The sequence below is a fragment of the Parasteatoda tepidariorum genome, chromosome 6 (assembly GCF_982258835.1).
Source record: "Parasteatoda tepidariorum strain Cologne lab strain chromosome 6, Ptep-v5.0, whole genome shotgun sequence".
Classification (NCBI taxonomy): domain Eukaryota; kingdom Metazoa; phylum Arthropoda; class Arachnida; order Araneae; family Theridiidae; genus Parasteatoda; species Parasteatoda tepidariorum.
This window is the reverse complement of record NC_141760.1, coordinates 99,499,588-99,523,777: the sequence shown is the minus strand read 5'-3', so window position 1 is coordinate 99,523,777 and position 24,190 is coordinate 99,499,588. Positions and strand designations below refer to the sequence as shown.

General features: G+C 32.6%; 1 protein-coding gene across 5 annotated transcripts; it reads left to right on the top strand.

Annotated features, from left to right (window-relative positions):
- Positions 1-419: 419 nt before the first annotated feature.
- LOC107441484 (dermonecrotic toxin StSicTox-betaIB1i) lies at positions 420-23,884 on the top strand. Of its 5 annotated transcripts, none has more exons than XM_016054765.5 (8): positions 420-670; positions 11,751-11,867; positions 14,079-14,334; positions 15,645-15,776; positions 17,340-17,462; positions 19,532-19,760; positions 20,512-20,666; positions 23,622-23,884. In XM_016054765.5, the coding sequence occupies exons 2-8, from the start codon at positions 11,808-11,810 to the stop codon at positions 23,657-23,659; spliced, it is 993 nt and encodes a 330-aa protein (XP_015910251.3). In that variant the 5' UTR covers positions 420-670; positions 11,751-11,807; the 3' UTR covers positions 23,660-23,884. The 5 variants fall into 5 exon arrangements, with proteins under 5 accessions (XP_015910251.3, XP_015910255.3, XP_015910248.3 ...); XM_016054769.4 differs by lacking the exon at positions 420-670 and adding an exon at positions 5,479-5,603 and having other exon boundaries at positions 15,645-15,773; XM_016054762.5 differs by lacking the exon at positions 420-670 and adding an exon at positions 5,479-5,603.
- Positions 23,885-24,190: the final 306 nt, after the last annotated feature.

The following is a 24,190-nucleotide window of genomic DNA, read 5'->3' as shown; positions in this document are numbered from 1 at the left end:
GCAGTCAGTGTGCGGGTGAGTGACCAATTCGATCAGTCTGCGTAGGGGCCGAGAGTGTGCGGTATTACTCCTCGTTAAACTGTTCTACCCTATAGTGTTCGACTTTGCGCGCAGGTCGTTGGGCTACCCCTCTCGTCGTCGGGGGTGCCATCCCCTCTGCAGAGTATCAAAATTGTAATGGTTTGTCTTCGGATTATCCTCAAAAGGGCCGTAAGGCCTCAGACGCCCAGTTCCACTACAACGAACCAACGAACGGATCATCCTCAGGGATGTTTCCCAGACCGTCTCCAATAGCCCATTGTGCAGCTCTAGTGCGACGTAAATGAACTACAATACAATACAAATGTCTTTGGAATCGTAAAGGAAGAAATTTCGAACTTTCTCCAACAATATTTAAGCGTGGCTCTAGTTTGACAATAACAACCAAATCAAGCTAAGTTTTTTTTTAAAAAATTTATATTAGGTTAGAATGATATGTTTTAAGAGAGTTGATTACGTTCAGCTTTGTATTATGCCTTTTGCTTGCAGGAATTTGGTTTTTCGATAATTATGCAGCGCGTTTCAAATTCTATCGGGATAAAAATTTTGCAATCATAAAATTAATTTCACGTAATCATAAAATTAATTTCACCTTGGAGTTAGGAGATGACTGGATTTAAGTCCTTAGAGCGTGAGTATTCATTCAAATAACTTGACTTCAGAACATTTTGTGTAATTATTTTATTTGATGTAAAATTAATTTGTATAGTAGTTCCGATTTTATTTTAAAAACTTTTTTATTGAATCTTAAGTTACTTAGCATTATTATTTTCAGTTCTCATCTGCGTTTTGATTTAAACAAATCAATAATCTTTGCTTCTAATGAGATTATAAAACTTGCATTTCTTTTCAAAAACCAAGAGAACTAAATGAAAATAAATTGAAAAGAAAGTTGCACTTATATTTTTTATTCAATTTTTTTCTTAAATTAAAAAGATAAAAATTTAATTTCCGTTGCAGTATATTAGAAAAACTAAATAAATTCATACAATGGAAAACAAGTTTTTAATTCCAAATAGGGATAGGATATACCTTGCTACCTAAGCTACTCTTGTATATTGCAAACTCCATGCTATATATAAAAATTGCATTGTTGCCATGCTATAGTTGCTATTGTGCCGTGCTATATTGCTATTTCTTTGCTATTGTTGAAAAATAGCAGGTGTGAAGTAAATATTGGCAAGTGGTCAATGGCTATTTTCTTAACTGGGTGAATGATTACTAATTAGGACCTGGTAAATTGCACATCTTTTCAGATCGCTCCTCCTCAGAATAGGCTCATTGTGCATAAGTTGAAACTTTCAAAAAGAAATTTTTTTCGTTGTTGTATTTTAATTAAATTGTGAAGGGAGAGACAGGAGTTTTAAATTTATAAAAAAAGAACTGCATTACGGTTAAAGTAACTAAATTTGTTTCATTTACGAATATTCTAAAACCTATAGTCCCGCAGTGGACTGATCATTAAGACACGGTTCCCAGAAGATCACCGAAGTCAAGCATCACTGGCTGCGGTCAGTGTGCGGTCGGGTGACCTCTTGGATCAGTCTGCGTACGGACCGAGGGTGTGCGGTATTGATCCTCGTTAAACTGTTCTACCGTAAAGTGCTCGACTTCGCGTGCAGGTCGTCGGGCTACCGAAGCGGGGGTGCCATCCCCTCTGCAGAGGATCAAAATTGTGATGGCATGTTTTTGGATCATCCTCAGGATTGTTTCCCAGACCGTCGCCAATAGCCCATTGTGCAGCTCTAGTGCGACGTAAATGAACTACTACTAATCTAAAACCTATATTGTTCAACTGAAAATATTGAATAGTTATAAATAAAAAAAATTGCTGACAATCCTACATTTTTTATTATTTATTATATCGTAGTATCATTCATAGTATCATAAATCATGGAACCTAGTTTATAAATCTGTACCAAAGATCGTTCTTTTCTCGAATCTTCATTAAAGAATGCTAAGCAATCATCTTTTTTCATTCTTATCATCAAAATAAGTACGCATCTAATCTTAATTATTGTTATTACTCACAAATATCATTAAAAATATTAATAAAGTTTACAAATCAAATTTGATAAACGATCTATACAATGTTTTTCATCTGAACTGCTTGCATATGTTTATAAAATAGAGCGTAACATGTGATATCGAAGGGGATATGTCGAAGTGTGCCATTTTGTGACAAAGATGAAGTGTGTTTCAAAATTATTGAAAAAAAAACTGACACTATTTACGGATGTTTTCCTCTTAGAATCAGCAGTCTAATGGAATCAGGTAAACTTTAGGTACTGGTGTGATTACATTAAGCGTATGTTTTGTCATTCTTCCTCAGTGAAAATGGGTTATCATTGAAACAGTTTCAACATTGATTAATAATATCTGTGCTTTGAAATCATAGTACATAGCAAGTTTTTTTGCAAACTTAATAAGGTTTACAAGTTGAATCGTATTATTGCGGTATTATCCGGATTTTATCCAGTAATAAGTATGATGACAGTTAAATTAGACATCGTATTAAGAGTACGTTATGCCATGGGAGAAATCCTTAATGACAAATTCTCTTTCACTTACCTAAGTAATTTTAAATTTTAAGGAAAGGTGAGGAGTTGAGGTAAACCGTGAAGCTTCAAAATACCGAAAAAAGTGTTTTCAAGACATGCTGCATCTCGGTCATCACGCCCCAATATTTCTTATGACATTTCTAAAACTGCGAACTTACCACTACTCATTACGCAGTCTTATTTAGTAGCCTTATTATCAGTGGAGAAATAATAATTATTTAATGAATCCCAAACCATGTCGAGGTTCTTGGTAGCTAGCAGGGAGATATACAAGTTACACCAGCCTTGAGTTTGCCTCAGCACCCCCTTTTCTCTCCATGATAAATTATGATAAATCAAGACGAAATATAATATTTCAAGAATACTTCACTATGGTAATATAGTTGCTGGAAAAAATTGGGAGTGTCTTTTACAAGAGATAAATAGAATTCAGTCTAATTTACATAGGAAGATAGGCGTTGCTTGCTCTCGAATGTTGACCATGACCTCGCTCTCGATGTCCAGAATACCTCCAGCTGCTTCTCAATTGAATCGGCCCATCCACCTCCCTTTCATGTACCCTTTGTGGAGGTTGTTTCAAAATAGAACCCTTTTTTTCCTGTGCTCCAAATTCAAAAGACGCCCAGACGCCCGGTGGTTGAGCGGTAGCGCTTCGCGCTGTCGTGCCACAGGTCCTTGGTTCGATCCTCGGACCGGGCAAGGTAGACTCAGCCTTTCATCCCTTCAGTGGGTCGATAAATGACTACCAAGCATGCTTGGGAACTAAACAGTGGGGGTTCCGCGTTCGGCTGACCACCTGACCGGAACATCTGCTCCTACACCCCAGAGCCCAAGGTCAAGAAAACTGAGATGGGCACAGTAGGCCTTGGCCCTCAAGGACTGTCGCGCAGCTGAGTTTAATTTAAATTCAAAAATATTGACGATGGGGATACTTCTCTTTTTGGTTTCGCACATTAACCCACAAGACAGCTACCAGCAAGATAGAGCATGGCTGTTTGTCCTAGGCTGACCGTAGGATGAAAAAGAAGAGTGAAACTCTCAGAGTTTCTTACAAATACTTGAGAATCGAAATTATTGTAAAATGATTTTATATTGAAATGATAAAGTCCATTTGTTTGAGCAATTTGCTTGTTTAGAAATTCTTAAAAGCCTGTTTCGACCAAAACTGGCAGATTTTCAGAGTATGTTATTACGCTTACATCACACACTGCGAATATTTTCTAACATTTTTTAATGAGAAGGTTAATTGAAGTAGGTTTCAAATTGAAAAGTGGGCATCAATTTAATTTTGTTTTACTTTATAATGGTTAACCCAATACCGAGTTTATTATTATCAAAGTTCCACTCCGTAACCTTGTAATTTTGAATTGAATCAAGAAGACAAGGGTATTCTAAAATCAAGTATTGGGACAAATTAAGCCTCGTCGAGAACTTTTGATGAAGCTAACCAGTATTTGTGTTACATAGAAAGGAAAACCAAGCAAAACTTCCACGGCTAGCCCGATAACAAAGTGATTCTAACACATGATCCGTCTACCACTGTGGATATTTTATGTCAGCACTGTGGTCAGTGCGAACGTGGAATAAATTTTGCATCGGCCAGACAAAGCTGGAATTCGAGACTGGGTCATTTTACTAGGAGGCGAGCACTTTATCCCCTGAACTACCATAGCTCTAGTCAATTTAATTGAAAGCAGCCCACTATTGCAATATTTCAAGTAATATTCAATTCATTTCTTTAAAAAAAATACCTGTTAAGTAATCAACACGCTAAGTTCAGAGTACGTATATCGCTAACATAAGGGTAGACAGTTGGAGAATTTTTTAAAAATTTTTTGAAATGCTGAGTTTAGTTGAGACTGGCTTTATAATGAAGTGTCAATTTAATTGAAAACATCCCAATATGCCAAGTAATATTCAATTAAAATAAAGTAAATTTGTTTCGTTCTCAACACGCTAGTATATCGTAAGGATGGACAATTTGCGAAATTTTTATATATTTTTGCAATGCAATATTTATTTGAAACTGGTTTCATAATGATCAATGAAAATTAAATTAAAAACGAATTAATTTTAGTAAATTAAGTAAATAATGAAATTAATTAATACTTTTTCTTAATTAAATTGAAAAAAAGCATTAATTAATTTTAAAAAGTATTTGCTTCGTCCTAAACGCCCTAAACTCAAAGTATGTATAACGTTAATGAGGACACTTTGCGAAAGTTTCGTACTTTTTTGCGCATGTGAAATTTTTATAAAAATGGTTTTATATTGTTTAATTTGTAATTTTTATGAAAGTTAGCGTCAATTTGTTAGAAAATACCAGTCAAGAAATATTCTTTGAAAATTTATTTATTCCAAAACACACTAATTTCAGAGTATGTTTATGTCTAAAATACTGCGGTGCAGTTGAAAAGATAAAGTTAATACTTCACAATAGATTTCGAGATAAATAACTTGACAACTATTTTCTTTCGATTGCTAATGCTATGAACTTTAAATTGATTTTAAAGAAAACTTATAAAACAGAATTCATTTATTTATTTTTTGCAATAGTTAGATTATTATACAAAAATGGCAAAATTATAAAATCTCAATTTCGAATTTTATGACGCTTATGATTTTTCTCTTGCACGGCAGCATAGGGGTTGACAATTTTCGAATTTCCTTAGGAATTTAGAAGGAAATTTCTAGCTAGTATGCAAGCAAATATTGAGAAAAATCAAATATAAAATACATCCGGAGTACGGCGTTGTCTCATGTTGATAACAATTTTTGTCACATTTACGTTTTTGGAGACATATTGTGCATTAGTAGGAAAATAGAACTAATGTTATCTTATCACTAATACCAAGTTCAATCGTATTTGTTCAGTTTTGATACTTACCTTTTGATACGTCTGATTTAAATTTCCTCAGATAAAAAAAAAAAAAAAGATATTTGATTTTTTTTCTTTGTACCCATCGACAATAGGTATTTACGACAGCTGCATAGTATCTAAACGTAAGTTTTTATACTTTATTTGTTGTTAACTTGTTCTCTAGTTAAAATTTGTTCAAACATGAAACTTTAAAGCATTTTTGAACGTTATATTAAAACAATCGAAACCTTTCCCTTCGCTAGTCATTGTTAAATTTTCTTTTTAAAAAAGATCAATTTGTTTTTCTCTTTCCTTACATATATCTTTTTTCAAAATAGTAAAGTAAAAGATAGTACATCAATATGAATAGTAGTATTGTTATTTTGTCTTTTCATATAGCTAGGAAGATAAAACAAAATAAACGTAAAAGATTAGCTAAGCATGTTGGAACTTGGTAAGGCAACGATCAATCAAAGAAACAACATATTTCTTATCCCTCATTTTTATTTTCTCCTTATTAACTCCTTATTAAATATGAAGAAAAAAAATAAAATATTCATCCTTTTCTTTACTTAAATATGATTTGAAATTTAAAAAAAAAATTAAAAACATTATCTTCTTTTTGATAAAAGTATTTTATTTTTTCAATTTTATAACCGTCGTGGACATCAGACCCAATTTTTGAATTTACGACTACCAATGTCCAATTCCGCAGCCTTGTAATTTTGAACCCAATCCAGAAGACAAGGGAACTCCTGGATCAAGTATTGGGAGAAGTTTTGTCTTCGTGGAGGGCTTTTTGATGGAATTAACCCGCATTTACGTTACACGGAGAGCAAAACCACGAGAACTTCTCACGGTTAGCCTGGTGGCAAAGGGACTCTAACCCATGATCCGTCTACCACTAAGGATATTTCACATTTGCAATGTGGTCAGTGCAAATCGGATGCGGATTCATATCGACCAGCCATTGCTGGGACTTGAACCTGGTTCAACTCATTGGAAGATGAACGATCTATCGCCTGAGCCATAGCAGCTCTGATAAAAGTATTGAGCTATTATGATTTAATGTTTATTTTATGTCTGATCTGTATAATTATGTCTGGTCAGTAAAGCCTTAAAATGTTCACATAATATTTGGTTCCCGTTAGAAATCTCACACATATTAATGCTTCATTATAATCAACTTGCCAATAAGAGAGTTATATCTAACACTAGAAAGACAAAATATTGTTGTGACCTTAAAAAACTAAAGGGACTTGTCGCATCCTTACCAGATTGTTTGTGCGTAGGTCAACTAGACATCCAAAATCTTAAAATTTTATGATATTTAATTTAATAAAAATATATTATAGACTTAATTATTGGAGTTCTATTGTATTTTATTCGATTTTGTTAATCAAAATATTTGTTTAAAGAGAACACTAGCTTTACAATTATATGTATGCATCAGTTTTTAAATTAAGTTTCCCATAAAAAATAATTAGATACGTTGAAGTATTCTTGCTTTTTAATGAACTAGGGCACCTTATACCCAAAACTACCTAGTATTATGGGATACCTACCAAAATACCAATGGAATTACTCTAGCCCCTCCAGTCATTCTAGATATAAAGTTCTATGAATAGGTTCTTATTAGACTAACACATTAGTGGTTAAATAAGCATTTATGAAAAGATCAAATCATGAAAAGTCTGAAATACTCAAAACTTTCTGCAAGTTATTTTTCAAATAACAGAACAACAAAAAACGAGAGGTGCCAAATTAGCTCCATCTGTCTTTCTAGTGTTTTTCTCCATTTATGTGTAAACATATAAATGGAGGATACATTATTTGTCAAAATTAAAAAGCTATAAAATACTTTTTCGTTATTTACCTTAAAATTTCCCTAAAAATTTTGAATGAAGGTAAATTTTTTGTATATTGATTAAGATTTTGTGTAATTAAGCAGCTCATTTACACGAGAAAAAAAATAAGAATAAAGTTCTTTCTTCTTTAAAAGTAATTTAAACTTAAGAATGCACGGCAAGAGTTTTTTTAACAATATTATTGGTAAATTTTAAAAAATATATATCCATGCCATTTATTTTTGGGGAAGAAATTTTAAACCAAATTATATCGGCTGAATTAATGTTGGCTCATAGTGAAGATACAACTCATTTTTTTAAATCTGCATCAAAATTAAAAAAAAAAAAAAACTATTCTATATATAAATGAAATGAATATGAAGGGTATAACGTAAGAATGAGACAAGCTGCCCATTTTTAAAAGATAATCTATTTATTTTGAACTGCTTCTTAGAATGAAAGATAAGTAAGATTTCAGTTTATTTGAATTTTTCGCAAAATGGTAGCAAAATACGAAAAAATATTTCTTCTCTTATTGTGTAGATTATATTGCATAAATTTTTAAAATAAATAAATAAAAAAAAACGTTTTTTTTAAATTTATTAATTTTTAAAAATCTTTAAAAAAGGTGAGAATTTATTAACTTAACTTCATTTTTATTTCCTTAACACCTAATCAGAATGACTTCAACTCAAAATGACTCGGTAGACAAAATGGGACTATCGAACAGCAAACGTAAAACAATTCGAGCTAATATGGCTCGCTTCATTAGCCAACTAAAGGACACTTTAAATTCTACGTCGAATGCGGATATTGAATTTACTTGCAGTCTACCTAATGGCACGGAAATAGTGGATAATGATTAACACATATTGGCGGGAGCGCCTAATCAGATTTATAATTTTACAACCGTCGTTGAACAGCCGACCTAATTTTATGGGTTTATGACTATTAATGTTCAACTCCGTAGCCTTGTAATTTTGAACACAATCCAGAAGACAAGGGAACTCTAGGATCGAGTATTGGGAGAAATTTGCCTTCGTGGAGGACTTTTTGATGGAGCAAACCCGCATTTGCGTTACATGGAGAGAAGACCACGAGAACCTCCCACTCTTAGCCTGAAGGCAAAGGGACTCTAACCCATGATCCGTCCACCACTGAGGATATTTCACGTCAGCACTATGGTCGGTGCGAGCCGGATGAGGAATTCGTATCGACTGGGATTCGAACCCGGTACGCCGCATTGGAAGTCGAACGCTCTATCCCCTGAGCCATCGTGGCTCGCCTAATCGGATTTTACATCCACGCTGAACAGCCGACCCAATTATGGGCTTACGACTACTAATGTTCAACTCCGTAGCCTTGTAATTTTGAACTAATCCAGAAGACAAGGAAACTCTTGGATCAGTACCCCCAGAAGTATTGATTTGTTATGGAAACATGGAGAACTTTGCGAGTCGACCAATTTAACGTGCATCAGTCACCATTTACTACTCGGGGAGTTTTCGGCCGGCGGGGATCGAACCTACGAACTCCTGGACATGGGCCCAGTGCCCTACTAACGAGGCTATCCCGGCCTGCCTAATCGGATTAGTGAAAAATTGTCTTCGTAAATCTCTTGATCGGGCACTATTAGACGAAGAAAATCTATTCACTGCACTTGTAGGGATAGAAGCCGCCCTTAACAGCAGACCCCTTGTATATGAAGAGGGAGATGAAGACAACACGGAAGCCTTGGCACCGGCAAATTTCCTAACTGGTGGAAAATTAACAGCTATACCCATGAATCTGAATAACAATCTAAGACTTACGAAACTCTTCAAACAACAACAAGACGTGTTGGATATATTTTAGAAAAGATGGTCCAAAGAATATCTGCTGCAACTTCGCTCTTATCACCAAATTCGCAATATTGATAACTCCTTCAACATCTGTGCAGGAGATCTTGTGCTATTACAAGAAGACGTCAGATCCAGACACATGTGGAAGAAGGCCTATCTAATTAAGGGACATGATGGGGAAATTCGGACATGCGTGTTAAGAGTGGAGACTATAACTCGACCTATACAGCTGGTCATCCCTCTTGAGGTTGACCAGGGTGGGGTGGATGTTGCGACATCAATGGAGAGTTAGTTTAAATAATTCTTTTAACACTGCTGGCAACTCTTGTAATTGTAATATTCTAACTCTGGCTGGTTGCTAGGCAACCAAACTACTTTTTCTTGTTATTAATGCTTTTTTGTTTATCGTCTGTGTATGCCAGTGGAAACAAAAGAATAATATCGCTGTGAAAGCTAACAGATACTTAATACTTCTTTGGACAAGATTTGAACTTTTAACTTCAGGGAAAAGGAGGGCACTTTTGGACTGGAGGTATCTTTAAACATCTTAAATTTTATCATTAAAATTAATTAAACTGCTTAGATATAGGCGAAGACGCAGAATTGTTGATTTAACGAGAAGTTTTTGTTAAGGTTTGGCCATTTCCTTGTAACTAAATGCAGCTCAAAGAGAATAGTGAGAAAAAGCATTATTTTTAGGTGTTGAACCTAAAATTATGGAAACAATGTTGTAAGCTTACAACCGAAATTACTTTATCTTTATTGCTTTAATTCATTAATTCTTTTATATTCTTATTCTATTAAATTGTTCGAATTCTCTCCTCTCTTTTCTTAATATTTAAATGAAAACCGTATTTTTTCATATTCATTTAATTAAAATGTTTAGCTATAGTGCAGTTATTTTTAGAAAATATTAAATTGGATGCGATTGGACATTTTTGAAGCATCCAGATATACACAGTAAATAATTAAAATGTGCCTAAATGTATTTCCTTTAAAATGTTTAAGCATTATTACATTAACACAATCAAATTGAAAAATGTAACTGGATGTAAAATATAAATGTAAGTATTGTGAAAATGTAAGTACATATATAAAATAAAATGCAAATGTAAGTAAATTAAAATATGAAAGTACCTAATTTAAAATGTGAATGTGAACATACAGATTAGAGGTCTCAAATTAGTATTGGAGAGGAGGAAAAAATTGAAATCACTATCGAAATATAACGAATCACAACTGAGGAAAGACGGAACTGAAAGCATCAAAATCTACCCGAGGAAACAAATGGTGATTATAAGAAACATCTCGAAGTTTTCTAAGAGAGTCTTACGGGTTTTAGAGTTTTTCCACCGACCTTCCTCACTACTGATTCGACAAATTTTGATAGTGTTTTTGATTTTACCTTATTTCAATATTAATTTGCAACCCTTTATGAGTATACTTTTTCTCTACTTTCTTTCAAAGGAACATAAGATTGCACAGGTCAAGTCTAATTTGTTTTTACTGATAGTACCCAGTCATATCAGCAATATTTTCCATAATAAATAGGGTTGCATTCTACTATGAGAAGCTGAAAAGGTTAAAATCGTGACGGATCTACGACTTGACCTTTTTGCTCACTAGACCTCAACCGAGGAGTATTTTTATCCTTAAGGCGCATGTAGTTTAACAATCACAAGATGAGTCCCCGTCGTCACTGAGAACTTACCTCGTGATTGTTATACAGTAATATTTTTAGTATTCAAGACACACGTGAATTCGGTTTGAAGGCCGCTGTCACTGATAAAATTAACGCAACACTTGAAAGATGCTGCAGTCGCTGATGAAAACCATGTAATGAGCCCTGCGCTTTGATTAATAAATCAGATTAAACAGGGATGATTCTGTAGATAGAGCGTTCGCCTTCCAATGAGGTGAACCGGGTTCGAATCCCACCAATGACTGGTCAATACGAATCCGCATCTGGCTTGCACCGACAGCAGTTCTGACGTGAAATATCCTCAGTGGTAGACGGATCACGGGTTAGAGTCCCTTTGCCGTCAGGCTAACCTTGGGAGGTTCTCGTGGTCTTCCATTCCATGTAACGCAAATGCTGGTTAGTTCCATCAAAAAGTCATCCACGAAGGAAAAATTTCTCCCAATACTTGATCCAGGAGTTCCCTTGTCATCTGGATTGGGTTCAAAATTACAAGCCTACGGAGTTGAACATTAGAAGTCGTAAACCCAAAAATTGGGTATTCTGTTGAATGACGGTTTTAAAATAAAATAAATCAGATTGCACAATTGTTGATTGACAATGACAGATTGACAATGTTACAAGCAAGTTGTGACATTTTACTTTAATTGTTTTCAGCGTCTCAGAGCGGAATGCGACCTTTTGTTCCATGCTATTATCGTTCCACTAGATGGGTACTATCACCTCTTTTGTAAAAACAATCCTGGGATTTTAAACATCTTTGTGGTTGCATCATTATTATTTTTGTCTGTATGTTTTCCATGCAAAAAAAAGTTTTGAATCGACCTAATAGTTTTAAAAAATTTGAATTTTGTTAATTTGAATTTAACTTCATAATAAATTGTGAAACTCGTGCTTTTTTAGCTTGATACCATGGAAATACTGACGTAAAAGAAAGGCATAAAAAACTCAAGTGTGAAAATGAAATTCAATAAACATACTGTATGGATTCAGTGCACATGGATTCTTTTCTTCTTGACGGTAATGTAAACCACCATTATATTATTATATTACATAGCGAATAAAATTTATACTTATAAATTAACAATTAAAAACGAATTTTACCCTTAAATAAAATATAGCTGCTGTAGTGTTTCTACCACTACAAAAATATAATTCCTATTCACTAGTATATAAAAGAGATGCCAACTTGCTCCGGACAGCAAATATATATTTTAAAGTGGTAGTTTATCAATTGTGATTCTTGGTTTAGTAAATATAATTTAGTAGATTTTCATCCATTACTATTTCTAAATAATTCGTAGGCTTATATAATTCACCACTTTTTAGTAATTATGTCATGCTATACCTTTTAAGAAGCTAGCAAAAATTGTCAAATATTTGCAAAATTCACTTTGTAGTTATTTACCGTTTTCTTAACTATTTTGTTGTGTCCGGAGCAGTTGGCATCTCTGATATAAGACATGTTAAGTCATCTTTTCCCTTAATCTTAAATAAGCGACTGGCCAAAAAAATGTAATGCTTCTTTTAATCGGAGACATCGGAGAAAACTGTTTAAATAACATTAAAAAATATATATAAGTCAAAGCTTGTGTAAATGAAAAAAGTAGAGCTATTTTTTCTTCTTTTTTTAAAATTGATAAGAGCCGGGGTTAAATAAATAATAAGCGTTCAATACTTTAAATAGCGGTTTCTCAAAAGAATGTTATCCATATTTAGAATTAATTCTTTTCTTCTATTTTCGATGGGCTGTTAATGTAGCTTTCACCTCACATAAAATTCTAGTGTACTTAGAGTTTTTGTAAAATGAATGATAAACTCAGTTATCTCATCATTTATTTAATCAAAACCAATAACACTTAATCAAAGAACTTGCAACGGAAGCCACATTAGTACAAAATCTGTCAAAAGTTGAAGAAATCACTTTGCTTGTGATTATAAAAACACTAAAAATTACCAAGAAACTGTAACGGCAAAAAATTACTTGATTGAAAAACTTAATTGGCTTCAGTAATATGCAGATCGAAATAAAAGTTGACAAGTTTCAAGCGCTCAAAAATCGGTACCCATCGCCACTTGAAAATATGTGTTTATTTTTGAGCGACATAAAACACTATTACGAGTAAATAGAGAGATTTGCCAGTTTCATGTATCATCCTGCTCGCTTTTGTACGTTACATTTTGAAGTAACTGTGCATGGCCGCTATTAACGTTAAGGAGCTAAATAAAAAAAATTGTAAAATACTTAAAAAGCATAAAGTTTTTAAACTTGTAAATTTTTTATCGAATCTTCTAAGTTTAAAAAGTTTTTCGCAACATTAACCCTCTCGCAACGTAACCCCCTGTTTTATATAACGTTTTTAACCTTGTACATTTCGACAAAAAAATTAATAATAATAATAATAAATAGACTAAAAATGCAGTTTTAAAAAAAAATCTGTAGCTATAGGATCAAAACTAATTTCAGATTGGAAATTCCAACATCCGAGTTAGGCAATATCAACAGAAATTAAGAGAATTTGCAGAGACTTGGTTGATTATCTCTAGAACTACGGGATCGATTTTAATGAAATTCGATATGAACTTTCATTGACACAATACAGAACAGACAACCAAGCAACAATTGTAATACGCATGCGCATGATCGTGCGCAAACACTCTTTGGAGTCTGAAGGTATGAAACAGAGGTTGCAGAATAAGAAGAGAAAATGGGTTAATACGGGGTATGGTCCCCTCTTACAGATACTTGTATACAGGCTTTCAAGCGCGATTTCATACTTGAAATAAGGCAGTTTATCCTGTGGCAATCGTTCTGAATTGTCCTGTGGCAATTTCTTACCTTCAGACTGCAACGAGTGTTACTCACGATCATACGTGTGTATTACAGTTGTTAAATGGTAATTTGTTTTGTATTGTATCAATGTATGTACAGATCAGATTTCATTAAAATTGGTCCAGTAGTTCTAGAGATAATCAATCAAGTCTGCAAATTCTCTTAATTTCTTACGCCAGTGTATTTTTATAAATGCAACAAAAAATTTGTTCCACAGTATAATCATTGACAAAGAAAATAAATGATGAAAAATAATGCAAATTTTTAAAGTGTGCTTGCAGCATTGATTGTTTTCGAGATTATTAATTTTACAATTTTAACACATGCAGTACTGAATTTTTAAAAAATAACAGTGGCGGAAAATTTCATGACTAGGTAAACAACAAATTTTATGACAGATAACTGCAGCTCTTGAACCAGCGGTGAACAGCAGGAGACCCATTTGGAACATTGCTCACATGGTGAACTCACTGGCGGAAGTAGACGTCTATTTGAACAAAGGAGCAAATGCGTTAGAATTCGATGTACAATTCAATTCGGATGGAGAGGCATTATACACACACCATGGATTTCCCTGCGATTTTCTTAGAAAATGGTGGATGTGGGAAAATATTGATGCATATCTCGACAAAATGCGGAATCTTACAACACCAGGTATGATATTATGTAAGCCATTATTGAGGTAGAGCAAATTTTTAAGTATATAAGTGAAATAAGCAATCATTTAACTTCTGATTAAGGTTCCGCAATGGACTGATCGTTAAGACAAGATTCCCAGCAGATCACCGAAATCAAGCATCACTGGCTGCGGTCAGTGTACGAGTGGGGGACCACTTGGATCAGTCTGCGTAGGGACCGAGGGTGTGCGGTATTGGTCCTCGTTTAAACTGTTTTACCGTAAAGTGCTCGACTTCGCGTGCAGATCGTCGGGCTACCGAAGCAGGGGTGCCATCCCCTCTGCAGAGGATCAAAATTATAATGGCATGCCTTCGGATCATCCTTAGGGATGTTTCCCAGACCGTCGCCAATAGCCCATTCTGCAGCTCTAGTACAACGTAAATGAACTACAACTACAGTAACAACTTCTGATTAAGAAGAACTAAAATTTTCATGATAAATAAAGAATCAAAGTACAATTATAGTAAATATGTTTAAATTAGGTAGGTACTTCATTTGCGTTGCACTAGAGCTGCACAATGAGCTATTGGTGGTGGTCTGGGAAGCATCCCTGAGGATGATCCAAAAACATGCCATCAAAATTTTGATCCTCTGCCGAAGGGATAGCTCCCCCGATTTGGAAGCCAAACGACCTGCGCGCGAAATCGAGCATTTTACTGTAGAACAGTGTAACGAGAACAGATATCGCTCACCCTCGGTCCCTACTCTGGCTGATCAGAGTGGTCGCTTATTGACCGCAGACAGTGATGCTTGACTTTGGGTGGTCTACTGGGAACCGTGTCCTTACGATCAGTCCACTGCGGAACCATTACATACAAATTTCAAATTAAAAATTAATTGAATTATATGCAAATTTCAATGATACAATCAAACATCATGTTCATTTTATTTAAATACGAATGCATAAAAGTCTTAAAGTTCAAATACTTAAGAAATTACATGCTACGAGCTAGATTAATCTTCAAATACTTAAGAAATTACAAGCTACGATGTTATAATGAGGTACCATCTTCATACATTTAAATAAATATGCATGCAAGTTTTGATGCTATAATAGAGCATTACCTTTAGATATTTAAATAAAAATACACATAAGTTTAGATTGAGAATAATATAAAAAAATTACCAATATGTAATATTGCAATTTGTTTGTCATTTTATTAAAATATATTTGATTATTCTGCATTTGTTCTTTACTTTAGTATATTACAAAATACTCATGTGACTTTTATCTTAAAATAGTTAACAAAATATTTAATTTTTTAATGAATTTTACAAAATTCTAGGTCATGAAGAATTCAGAAAGGAATTGGTTCTCCTGTTTCTGGATTTGAAAGTTGGAAAATTAGCACCGCTTGCTTTAAAACATGCAAGCAAAAGTTTAGCCAACAAGCTTAAAGACATATACTGGAAACGTGGTAATAAAATAACGTTCTCTTGCTCTTTATAGCATTCTTAATCTTTCTGTTTCGCAATATAATAATAAAGGTAACTAAAAATTCGTATAAGTTTATAATTACTTTTAGAAAAATATATTTTTAAAATTATTTCTTTATAATGAAGTCTGCCTTTCTTAAATATTTCTTACATCGTACTGTTATCTTTATATACCTACTAAGATTAAATTTCTTTTAGATATCCTACCAGTTTCGACAACTTTTTTTAAAAAAATATTAATATAAAATTTAAAAAAAACTAGTTCATATGTTTTATTATGTGTATAAACTTATAAAACTAGAAAAAAATTATCATTAATTTATTCTTTTTTTTAAATGGCCATTTTTAGGTAAATATAAGGCATTTTTTTTGCATATACGCTAAATACCGTAAAACCACAGTTATTCCCCTGCACAAAAATTGCTTGGAGAATAAACAAAAGTAAAAGATTTCTAGGCAGCTAAGAGTTCAGGAATTCAAAATTTGTTATAATTTAAATTTCGAAAATTTTGCCAAAAATGATGTTTTTTTCACACCTTAACGAGTGAGCTTACTAAGCTTCAGCAATTTAATTTCTTTAAAAGTGAGTAAAATAGCAAAAATCAATATTTTAATTTCGGCCAGTTGATATAGTGTTGCAAGTGCTTATAGAATTCTTAAAGTTACTTCGTTAATTCTTCATTTTTGCCAGAAAATAATTAGTCTATGATTTTTAAGGGAGATTTACCGACTGTGTCCTGACAAACTTTTGCAGCATAAGTTTTGTTACGATAACAAAGTACAATCATGTTCTGATCAATCACTCAATCAATCTGTTCAATCACTCAATACGTCGATGCTCCACTCCACAGTAATATACCCCAGTCAAAATTATTGATGGTCCCATCAAAATTTTTTGATGGTTTATGTTGGTTTCAGTGTGATTCATGATGGTCACCATCATCCAACATTTTCCATTGCATGTTCATGGTTTTTGATATGCCAACAAACTTTTATCATTCCATGATGGAAAATGATACTTTAATACTATGATGGTTAATCATCAAGAGAAGTTTAATTCTCATGATGATCCGTGAAGGTTCATGATGGTTCCAACTGCACATTTCCTTGATGGCATAATGAGAATTCTTGTTGATTCTCAGCAATATACCATCAAAACAATTTAGTTTTTTTAATGTTAGACCATCATAAATCAATCCGAATTCCTACATTGGGATGATGGTGGTTCATGATCGTTCCAACATTTGATTTCTAAGATACAATGATGGAAATTCGTGATGGTTCAACGTGAACAAACCATCAGAGCAAGTTGCTATTCTTATGTTGAACCATCATAAATCAGTCCGAATTCCCACATTGAGATGATGATTGCCATCAAGATTATGTTGGTCCATCAATGGAAAACCATCAAAAATTTTGACTTGGATACTAATAATTGCGTTCCACTAAACTATTTTTCAACAAAAAAAAAAAAAAAAAAACTCACAAAAATAATTCTAAATTGAAAGATAATTCAATTTTCAGTACGCTTTCTTTTATTGCAGGAAAGTCAGGAGCTCAAGCTTATCTTATGATAGCTTTACCATCTTTAAAGCAAATTGAATTTATAGGGAATTTCATGAGGACATTACAAGAAGATGATGCTTCGTTTTGCAGTGATAAAATTGGTAACTCAACTTGAAAATACATTTTTTAAATGTTCTCAATGGTCTTTTACTCAATGTGAAAATGTGAGATTTGTTCTACGAAATAGATTTAATTTGTTAAAATAATGGATTTTTTTTTAAATAGGTTTTTTTTAAAAAACTGACATTGTTGTCAAGCGCTTTTTATATTTCAAACCCGTTCATCAGTCGTGGGTTCATAAAATCTATTAATTAATCTTAATGGAATAAATTCAAAAGTTGAATTTTTTTTAGACGTCTCCATGCCTCCATATCATAAAGATATCCATGTGTATTTGATATGTTTGTTTAAAGAATGGAACAGCAAATTTTAATAAATCTTACCCATGCAGCATATGCTCCCTTAAATTAGCGAAAGTTTAAACCTGAAAACAATAGCTTAATTTATTTCAATGTTGTATGATGTTTTTTTTTTTTTTGTAACTTTAAGCATGAAAAAAGAAAAATTAACATCGTAACATAATAACTTTATTCTCAATTTTAAGTGACATATGAATCACAAAAGCATATACGAGTAGAACAGTGTCATAGACGTTTGATAATTTTACTGAGGCAAGCTGATAGAGGAGGGAGGAGCGGATGTTGACTGTTTATATTTTAAGAGGTTTTGAATTAATAACTTAAATTCTATTTAAACACGTCTTCTAAACAAAATACATTTTCGTGCGTGGTATAAGTACGGCTTTAGGAGAAGGACCTTAGTCTTAAGTTTATTTCAGATTAAGTAATATCTCTGCTCCCATAACCTATAGAAAGTAGCACAAACTCTAGAGAAATACACCATAGTAAATAAAATAGAAATAATTTAATGTTCTTAGAGTGAACCGGTTTGCAACTGGGGGGGTTGGGGACCACTGATCTAAGGGTTTAGAAAAAGTTTAGGAAAATATGTATGAAAAATAATTTTGTTCTTTGACTGAAGAATATATTTTTTTATTAACTGATTATTAATTTGACCAATTATTAATTTGCCCATTCCACTTACGTAAGTGATTACACTGACAAGAATGGTTGATTCGAATTTTTGACAAAATACAAAGAATTAAATTGATAGCGAAATTGGCAATAAGTAGAGAATGTGGATGGATAACCAGTGCCGGGAGAAGATACGTTGTGCCCCGGGCGATAACTGAAAACGGCGCCCTTAACTCAATTTCGGAAAAGAAATCTTAAAAAAAATTCTTTGAATTGTCTTGCTGGTGTAGTCAAAACGCTTTATAGAAATCCGTTTTTATTTTATTTTAAATTGTAATATTTCTATCAGAGAATTATAAAATCTATATCAATCCTAAAACATCTCAAGTAGTTTAGAATTAGGTAATATTTTTAATGAGCATAATCTTTTATGACATACAAATATGTAAGTATTATTGTAATTTGCATTCAATATGTCGCCATTTTGTTAAAAAATATTTAGATTTTTTTTTGTCGTCGACAGCTGTAAACGAGTGTCAAGCGATAGTGATTTTTCTACTGCACACTCTTCTTTTCATCTTTAGAAAAACTTTTATTTAAAGAAACTTAACCATAAAGAAAGTTAACATACGAATATATAATTTAACCTATAAATATATTTAAAGCAAACAATACATTAAAAAATGAAAAAATAAATAATTTACAGAACATTAAATCTGGGTCTTATTCGGTGACCCCTTACCCGGTTGTCAGGGCGACAGTCCGCCCCTTTCGCCGGCCTGTAGATAACTCTTTAAAAGAGTCATCCACAAAACACTTGAAGTCATAGCATCTATGACTCATTAGTCTGCTAGGAATCGATGTGTCCGGCTTTTTATATTATGTACTTATTTTTTGTAAGCTGAAACGTAGTCAACTTTTATTTTCTATTTCTATTCATTTTAAGGAACTGCTCAGTTTCTGATTTTTTTTTTCTTCCCTTTTTTGATTGCTTTATTAAATATTTTTCAAACAAGATTGAGTGAGGTTTTGTGACACTAAATTAAAATCAAAGATATTCTCGAGATTGTTAGAATTTTACTGTCATTGTCATTTTAATGATCTGCACGGGAAATTAAGATAATTTCTCCTCAAAGGTTTTACGTTTTTTGGCAATGAAGATATCGAAACAATTAGTTCTGTATTGCACCATAGTCAAGTTTCTCATCGCATTTGGCAAGGAGATGGTATCACAAACTGGCTACCACGTTGCTACAGGAGACTTAAGAAACTTCTCAAGATGCGAAATGAAGAGAAAAGTCATCATTTCTCTAAAGTGTATTGGTGGACTGTTGATAAGATGACCACAATGAGAGACATTTTGAGGTATGCACAGTTCCTGATTTTTATGCTCATTAATTGGAGATAACTTGTATTTCTTTCCTAACAGTCATTTTGTGTAGGTGGATTATAGCCTGAAAGATTACAAAGAGACATTTTTTGTTACAGCTGGAAGAAAGTGAATACCGTAAATAATTTATAAACTAACTATCGGATTTTCAAATGCTAAAACTAAATCTTAATGGTTTTCAGATATTAACTTTATATAAATATGCTAATTAATAAGAGCAGAAGATATCTGGCGTCACAAAACCTGACATGATGTACTTTCTCTGAACAAACATACTTTTTTCTCGAAGGATTTAGATTCATGAATCACAAAATATGGGGGCTGGCCATAATTTTGAAAATATGATTCTAATAGTTTAGGCATATGAGATCAGTGGAAAGTTTGAGTCCCTTAATATTAATTTCCCTATGTAATATCTAGGCATTTCGCTACGTAATGGATAGTTTTATGCAAATTGATAGCAAATTGAAAATTTTTTCTCACCTATATATAAAATTTGTTTTGCCAAAGATAACTCTTTGTAAATAATAATTATTTATAGTTCTTTAATATTTTAAGAAAACAGTGTCGAAAAAAAAATTGATTGTGCAAATTTTTAAGTCATTAAATCTTAAAACACATATTGCCAAACTTGACTTAAATGCAGAATATCATTGTGTTTTTAAAATGGTATGAAGTAGACGAAATATTAGCTTATTCAGAAGCCTAATCAATCTTCTATATTAGTCTAGGTGTAGATGCCATAACTACCAATTATCCAGACGAATTATCAGCTTTAATAAAAGAATTTCCTAAGTACATCAGGTTGGCAGACATTAATGACAATCCATGGGAAAAACATCCTGGCAAAGGAATAATACCTATCAAGTCTAGTTCATCGAGTAAGTAATTCATTATTTGCCAAATTATTAAAATGAATTGATTAAATAATGCTAATATTTCTCCTAATTTATCAAATTTGCAATTGCTCGGAAATGATGCTTTTAGAAGAAATAAATAATTTTACTGCAGCTGTTAAGGGGATATCTGTAATTTAATAATAGAGCCATAATGTTGTCCCAGGCTGTGATGGAACAGTGTTTTAAAGCTCAAAGTCTCCACTTCTATTCCTGGTGGTGGTTTGAAGCCCAACCATCAGGATCAGAACGATGGGTACCAGCTTGCCGTTGAAGTAAAGGTGGCTGGCACGCAATCCTGACCATATTGCTGCCATCATGTAGTTGGTCTTAGAGTTGTGGAGCCTTAATCTTCATGATCCTATGGCTGACAATTGGTCTTACTTTTAAAATGTTTAAACCATATAAGATTTAGGTAAATATTCCATTTTGGCCTGAAGTGATAAGAATAAGAATAAGATTTGTTAAGCATAAATATTTTGTTTCAGAAAATAAAAATAAATGATGGAGGATTTCCCATAGCACAAATGTTTTTTAAACATAAAATAAGGATGGAGTAAATAGGAAGAAAAATAACAAGAATTAAAGTCTCGTCGAATCAAAACCTTAATGCAGGCCTTAACCAGGCAATCAAAACCTTAAACAGGGAGTCCTACCAAATACTTCAATAATCACATAATAGTAAATGATTATAAGGGTGGAGAATTTACTCCAGCCGCTCTTCGTTAGTGACCTAATAATTAGGGCCAGTGGGTAATATAATTTCAGACTAGGCTAACAGAGTTTGACTAAAAATAGTAAGGGTGGCCTCTGTGGAACATCTTGTATATTAGGTTAGGTGGTTAAGGAATACAGTGTTAAAAAAATCACATATTAAAGGTGCTTATTTTAATTGGGGATAGTATTGTACCTTAGTATAGCGAGAATTTCAACGAACCAATTGGCAACATTAACATTACTTTTATTCCTAATTATGATCTTAACCATCACAGTAAAAATTGACTTTCCAAGTTTCGAACTAATGTAGTTGGTGATAAACAAGAAAATTTTATCACTTAAAAGTAAATTATTCTTTTTATTCTATTTTCATTTTCTGAATATTGATTCATGAATCCATTCAATTGTGTTAAATTTGGAAATATTTTATTTTGAGAAAGTAATGATGGTTCATTTAAGTTGACTGCAATTTGATTCTAACTTTGTGACGATTGTATCTTGGAACAGCTAAGCATGTTATGTACATTATGACAAATTCTAAGGTATAAAAAATGCACGACTATATAGTTAATATTTTTATCTTTTACTCGAAAAGTCGTGTAATCTGTTACAATCTTTTAAACACAGGAAATGTTATGTTCCTAGAGTTATAAGTTTCTTGTGCTATTACTACATTTTCATTAACATATTTATGAATCCGAAAGCAGTGAATTTGCTTTATAATATACAACTGTAATGCGTGCGTTTTGATTCAGTTAAAACATTTTTTGTTTATGAAGCAGTTTATTTTGCTCCAAAACAAAATAAAATCCCTTAGTTTTAAAAACTTTTCTACTTCCTTATTAACGTTAATAAAAAGTTTCACTTGCCGCTTACTTTCTCTTCTATATATTAATATGAACATCATTGAATCGGAACTACAACTTCTAGAGAAGGTGCCATGAATGTCCCCCATTCTCATTGCAATAAAATTTATAAGAAATTATGAACCCTAAATAATCGTGTTTATTTCGTTCAACGCGATTCTATACTGTTTGCAATAATTTTAAACTGAGAACTTTTATTTTTTTTTTGTACAACGCGTCTGCATCAACTTGCAATATTTCTTATTTTAGTGTTTTAAATAAAATGTTTGCTTGGGTGCATAAAGTTGGTTAAAATATATTTGTTCCAAGGAGTAGTATACAACTTATACTTTGACTGTACGATACTGACAAATTTTGATTCGTTCGTGCTCAAAAAATATTACAGAAGAAAATGCAAGTTGTCTTTTGACTCTAAATCTTACTATAATTATCGAAGCTAATAAACAAGATACATTACTTGTCAACTCACCGCTTGCAGCAATCATCATTGAATGGAGACATAAACATTGAAGAAAATTTGTTGTTGCATTTATACAAATACTTCAACCTCGGAAGTGAAGATTTCAAAAACTCTTAAAGCTACATATTTGTTTAAAACGTTTTTAGTCTAGTTTGGTCAAAATGTACAAGTTTAAAAACGTTATATATATCAGGTCACGTAAATATTGCGATACACTTTTAGGGGAGTTAAGGCACATCATTAGGATTAAAATTGTATAGGAACCCATGTCCAGAAATGTCGTCGTACGCGGTTAGGGTCGCCTTCCCTATTATGACCCGATCAGAAGCACTCGAATTATAAGATCATAGTAATGAAGCACCCCTATCGGTTATGACATTTCTGGGCATGGGTTCCTATGCAATTTTAATCCTGCTGATGAGTCCTCAGAAGTTTGTGGCAACATTTATGCAACCACCTGTTATATATAACGTTTTTAAACATATTCATTTCAAAACAAAACAGATTTAAAAAAAAACTGTAGCTTAGTGGGAGAAACAGATTGCGGATTTGAAATTAGCGATAGATACGAAGGTACTCAAAATCCGTTAAAAGCTCGTAAAACAGAAGAAAAAAAATTGTTCCCCAGCATAACTACCCATTTTTAAATCTGGAAATTCTGAGAATATGAACACACAAAGCTGTGTTTGCTAAAAGCTAACATTATTCATAGCAAACGATTTTAACCTCATACCAGTAGCAGGGAGGTTTCAGCTCGTTCCTTGAACCTTAACCAAATTGTAGTATCTGAAAGTGCATATATCAGTTAATCTTATGTTGTTTATATGAATAACTCTGATATTTAAAAAACACGTAAAAAATATCCTGATTCTTAATTTAATTTTTTATAAATTTTAGGATTGATGGATAAATTTTGGCAAAGTGAAGAACTTTAAGGACATTGGATGTTTTAGAAAATATGCTTAAATATCATGTAAAAAGCAAGGAGAAATAATTTATAATTATAATATACAAGACTCTACTGAAGGTGATCTGAAATACAACAAATTAAAATTCCATAACAAAAAGATCAAAAATGATAATATTTTGTAGGATGTATGATTTGGGGTTTAGAAAAAAAAAAACTTAAAATATTAAAGTTTATTTTTACTTTGTTGTAACTTTGAATTGTATTAATCTCATACGCTATTTGTAAAAATATCCAACAAATGCTTATAGTTCATCTCTTGTGTCCATTCAGATTTGCTACTGCTACTTTCCTCTGTTTTCTGCTCATGGGTTTGTAAGAAATTTTCAATCCTTATTATATATCCTATCTCCCTAAAAGCTAATCACAATACTTTTGAGACACCCTATATAATTTAGAAACTAAATTTTCAAGGAAAAAAGATACCCCTAAAATAACCAAATTTTACCAAACATCCTTAATTTAAAGTGTTTGCATTTAAAAATTCAGCATGGCTTAC